The 5,368-nt window shown below is 40.2% G+C and overlaps 1 protein-coding gene across 1 annotated transcript; it reads right to left on the reverse strand.

Moving 5' to 3' along the window:
* Positions 1-1,419: 1,419 nt before the first annotated feature.
* LOC129741328 (glutamate receptor ionotropic, kainate glr-3) lies at positions 1,420-4,053 on the reverse strand. Its single transcript, XM_055733049.1, has 4 exons — positions 3,653-4,053; positions 3,048-3,579; positions 2,679-2,906; positions 1,420-2,501 (listed from the first exon to the last, which is right to left on the reverse strand). Exons 1-4 carry the CDS (start codon positions 4,051-4,053, stop codon positions 1,590-1,592), a joined length of 2,073 nt encoding a protein of 690 aa, XP_055589024.1. The 3' UTR covers positions 1,420-1,589.
* Between the last annotated feature and the right edge of the window lie 1,315 nt (positions 4,054-5,368).

Below are 5,368 nucleotides of genomic sequence, written 5' to 3' on the forward strand. Positions count from 1 at the left end.
CGACTTGAACCCGCGGAGATTGCGGGTTCAAGTTCTGCCGGTAAGCCGTTGTATCTTTTTCGAAAAATTCATGATATTCACGGCTTATGTTCTTTTTTTCTTTGATACCTCATGTTTCTCTAATACTTTCCATCACCTTCGAAAAATCTTTCGACATAAATTCACGAGAATCATGTACAAAAAAACTTCAACCTGCAGTCCTGACACCTGCCACACTAGAACTTTGACATGAGACATGACACCTGAAAATGAGAATTCGGTCTCAAGGCCTACATACGACCATGGAAGTGAGACGTGAGTAATGTAACATGATACGTGAGAAGAAAGAAATGGTTCGTAAAACGTGAGAAGTAAGAAATGAGACGTGAGAAGTTAGAAATGAGAAAATAGACGTGAGACGATAGGTGTGAGCCATGTGAAGTGAAACGTGAAAAGTGTTACATCCCATGAGAGGTGATTATTTTCCATGTCTCCTTTCTCATGTCTCCATCCCACGTTCCAAGGTCTCATGCCTCAAGTATCATGTCTCAGGTCCCAGGCGCCTCATGTTTCATATCTCACGCCTCTGGTCTGAAGTCCCATGTCTAAAGTCTCATTTCTCAGGTTTCATGACTCATGTTCCATATCTCAGGTCTCAAGTCTCACCTTTCAAGCCTTAGAACTAAACTTTTCAAAAATTTCCAAGAGTTTTCTATTGAAGTCAGGTAAGAAAACCTTGGTTTAGTTTATAATTTGTCCTAGGTACATAGTCCTAGTGTGGAGTTCTCAGGGTTCTATCTAGACTAGCGCACACTTCAATCTTTGTTTTCGTGTTTTGAATGACACAACTGATCTGATTGCTGGCTAGATGCAGAAATGAAAAGTATATCTTGAAAGTTTCGGTAATCGATTTGTTACGGACACACGATAGAGGGAGCTCTATCCAGCTGTAGTTGCTATGGCAACTGTTACATACAAATTTAATGAAAAATAACTATCGAAGCAGGCAGAGAAAAAAAAGATTAGATTTTAAGGCAGACTTGAAGAAAAATCACGTGTTCAGTAAAGCAGATTCCAAAAGGTTCTCCCAACCGGCAGAACCAGCAGACGGTTACTAGCGACCGTATTTTAATATTTGGTCCTTTTCCCCCACCGGCAGGTAAAGAACCAGCAGACGGCCACTAGCGACCGTATTTTTACAGATTAATGCAAAAACTCGCATGTTTCTGAGGTCAAAATCTCCTTATCTCCATGAACAAACAAATCACTTTAATTTTTGAATTCCTGTTTTTCTAACGTCAAGCATCGATCAACGAATAATGAATGCGTATACATTTACACTAAATAAAATACTTGAAAACAGTATCTATTATTTTGAAAAGGTGCAGACTTACCATCCAGGAAGAGACCGTGCGCAGAGGATTAATCACTGTTTCTTGTCCTGTTTTCAATGACTCTGATATTTCCAACCGATTGTCTTTTTTGGTGAATAATCTTCTAAATATACTTCAACAGCGAATGATAACAACGAACCACTTTGCAAATGAATCCAAAACCAGCACAAATAAGTTACGCTAAATAACTTTCTTCTACGATTTTTTTTAAAGCACTTAAAAACTGCCACCATTATCGCTTTGCACCACGTTTCCATAGAATCTACCAACGATGAATTTGTCATACGTTGGATCCCTTTCGACGACACACCTCCAATACAGTTTTTCGATGCCGAATGCAAACAGTGAGAGACCATACCCGACGGCCAGTGCTATGAATGCGGCCGTCAACTTTTTCAAATCCATTGTTGCTTCCTGTGGAGGCAACTCCACATTTGACTGAAACTTCTCAATGGCATCGGCTAACCACTTCTTCGTTAATCCTGTTTCCACCAGCGATCGCACAAACATGTCAACCTTGGGTTTAAGAGGCGAATTCTTCTCTAACCCTATCGAGATCGGCATATGGACGGCACATTCTTCCATAATGTGCAGTGTTTGACGGGCTTTTTCCGATTGCCGTGTAGCCCGCAGTTGCTTCAACATGTAGACATTGTCGTAGTACGCAAAGTTGCCTTCAATCACTCGTTCTACGGCTGAGTCCGGATCCGGAGTGTGCTCTAGTTTTGCACCAATCATCATCGAAGCTTTGTCCTGTGCTGTTTGAAAGAATTGCTTGTTCTGGTCTCCCCACGCTCCGCAAATGATGGGACTTTCGGCTAAATCTTTCAGTTTATCGATCGTCAACCGAGGAACCGGATTTGCTAAAATAGCCGTCAAAGAAGCTCGATACGCAACTATGACCAGAACACAATAGATCCAGTACCACCCTGTTAGAAGCCGCAATGGCCAACCATTGGGTAGTCGAGGCAGTGAAACTAACAACAGCATACTGAACGTGTAAATGATGCAACCAGAGAGGGTATCGAAGATATCCCGCTTAGGATATGGCACTTTCCAGGCAAGAGCTTGTCGCTTAAAAGGCACCATTTTTAACATTTTTAACTTGTTCATATCGATTTCATCTTCGTCCTGTTTAGGTTTCAGTTTTAACCATTGTATGGATTCTAACCGTTTTCGAATTTTTCTTGCTAAAATTTTTCTTTTTTTCTGCAACTTTACTCTTTTTTTAGGTTTTCTTTTCTTAGCTAGCATGTCCATGTCTCGTTCATAGTGTTTTTCGTGGCGAACGTACAAAAGCAACATCGATAGACCATAGAAAACTGATCCTATGGAGAAAAGTGAGATTAAAACTCCGGCCCACATCCCCGGTGTGAATGGCAGGATCAGTGTTGTCCACGAGTTATCGGAAAGAGCCTCCGGAGTGAGAAATGTAAGACACTCCGTATTGTACGGAATGCTCAAGTCCATGGTCTTCAAATTGTGCTCCGTATAGTGCAAATCGGCTAGAGCAAAATCTGCACGACTTTCTACCTAAAAGTGTATTGAAAGGAGAACATTACCCAAATTCGATCAATTTTACCAAATATTTTTTCGGTAAAAATATCCGATTTTACGGTAAAAATTACTGAACATTCGGTACAAAATTGATGACAAAATTACTTCACAGCTTACCATTTCTCCTATGAGACCTGTTGCATTATCGTTATCGGAGATAGTGCCCCACTTTTCCGTAGCAGCATCGTCTGTTTCATAGAATTCCATACCAAAATTGAGTCCCATTGCAATCGCCTTCAAAAGTTCAATTTCTAATCCATAAAAATTTTGGTTGGAATTACTCGCATCGTCAACCAGGTTGTGAAATATTGCTGGGGTATGCTCTAAAACCACCACCTTCATGATCTGCCCATCCAGATTGGTAGTTTTGTCGTAAAACAGTTTCTGTGAGTAGCGAAACTTTCCTTTGTACCAAAAATCGAGACGTTTGGCAACGAAGATCCCCTTCAGCGGAAACGGAAATGGTACCGTTGCCAGCTCGTAATGATGAGTTTTGTCCTGATGATTTCTCCTTCCGGATTTGGTACTCGTGAGCTCTCGTACGAATACAACGTTAACGATGCGCTTCCAAAGATAGTGTAGGTCTGGGGCGAATAGCCGATAATCGTGTAGAATAATGAATTTGGCGCGTGTGTTAAGGACCCGGGTTCTACGCAGGAAATTTGAATTTCAAACATTAGACATAATTAACGGCCAACAAAAGCCATATTATTTGAACTTACTTGTCTCCGTAGCGCAACAAACGCTCCATTTGTATGCCGTTGGCCAAAAGGATGACATAGACACCGCACCCGACCTTGTGAATCTCCTTGAGCATGCAATCAAGGCGCGCACTCGGATTCAGTGTATCCTCATCCTCGGAAATTTCTAGCACATAGCGCGGAGTGTCTTCGATATCGAGGAATAACTGTTTTGTTAGGACCGCTTTATAAATGGGATCCGTAATCAATGCGTAACAATGTCCGGCGTATAATTTTGTCACTATATTAACAAGCAAAAGGCCAAAATCGGACAACGAATTTTCATCCTCAAAGTTTTCCCGCTTTATTTTCTCAGGCTCTTCGGTGAATTGAGTTATTACACAAACGATGCACCCCAACAATATGGGCAGTAAGAAATTCATGGTTTAAACAACCCGAGAAAAGCGCTATTATCAGTCGTCGGATTTTCGACCCAAACTGCAAATGGTGCATGTTTTTATTCGTTTCGCGGGCAGAACCATCGGGTGAGGGCCATCAGTTATGCAAATGAGATATACATTTTTAATGTTTTATTTCGAATTTGATTATGTTGAATATCCTAGATCTGGCACGCATAAGTAATGTGAAGGTACATAGACAGAAATCGTTGATAGAAAAACTGCAAAAAATAACAGCACCTTTTACCTTAGATTGTGATGTTATATTTTATCAGGAGATCACATATCTTCGAACGATTCTGAGCGAAGACGACATTTACTTAGTACAGAAAAAAATGGGACAAAAACGCAAACGGTGGCTCCAGAGACTAAAAGTAGCTCGAAAGATATTTTTTCTACATTTGAGCTAGCACTAAAGTTTTGTTTTACATTGGTATTCGTACCGCAAAAAAAAATCCGCGTTAGTTTCTGAAAACTGCGAAAAAAAACCTGCTGATTCCCGGAAGCCGTGTAAAAAAATCGGTGCAGAAAACTTAGTAAAAAGATTGAGTTAATTCTGAATTCCTTAGAAAATATTGAAGTTTGGTCTGGAAGCTCTGAAATTTGAGACAATTAAATATGCAACCTGCGGCACGAAACTTGAAACATGAGACCAAGGAAATAAGACCTGAGACACGATCTTACGCGTGAGACATGAAAATAAACCTGACATCTCAGATCTGAGACAGAAAACATATGAACTTGGACCTTATTCCTGAGATTTGAGATCTGAGGGAGTTCTAAGACATGCGACTTAAGACCTGAGACATGACACATAAAACATGAGATGTAACACCAGAGAAGTGAAAAGTGAGACATGAGAATGAAAACGAGATAAGTGAGAAGTGAGACGAAGCACGTTAAAAGTAGAACGTGAAACATGAAATGCGAGTCGCAAAACGTGAGAAGTGAGACGTTAGACGTGTGGAGTCAGAATTCAGACGTGAAGTGAGAAATAAGCCGTCGTAAGACATAAAAAGTGAAGTGTAAGGAGAAGTGTTGACGTGAGAAGTGAGGCATAAAAAGTGATAGTAATCTCTCAAAACCATTTTCATCTCGTTTCTTTCTCCATATTTTACAGGAGGAATCATCCAATCGGATGGAAATCTTCGAGAAAAAAGTTTCTTTCTTCAGCATCAAACAACGAAAAAAACAAATGTGGTTTGTTACTTTATAGGCATTATCGGTGAAAAGTGATGTCCTTCTTAGTAGAGACTTCTTAAGATTATGAAATTTTATAGATGGATAGATATAGATGTCC

The sequence above is a fragment of the Uranotaenia lowii genome, chromosome 2 (assembly GCF_029784155.1).
Source record: "Uranotaenia lowii strain MFRU-FL chromosome 2, ASM2978415v1, whole genome shotgun sequence".
Lineage (NCBI taxonomy): Eukaryota > Metazoa > Arthropoda > Insecta > Diptera > Culicidae > Uranotaenia > Uranotaenia lowii.

What these genes read in the sequence shown, in the direction of transcription:
- LOC129741328 (XM_055733049.1), bottom strand. Translation starts at nt 4,053, where the DNA reads ATGAATTTCTTACTGCCCATATTGTTGGGGTGCATCGTTTGTGTAATA. An exon ending in TTGTTGCGCTACGGAGACAA is followed by an intron (nt 3,580 to 3,652) that starts GTAAGTTCAAAT and finishes TTTCCTGCGTAG; the next exon opens with AACCCGGGTCCTTAACACAC. An exon ending in CAGTTTTCTATGGTCTATCG is followed by an intron (nt 2,502 to 2,678) that starts ATGTTGCTTTTG and finishes CCTAAACAGGAC; the next exon opens with GAAGATGAAATCGATATGAA.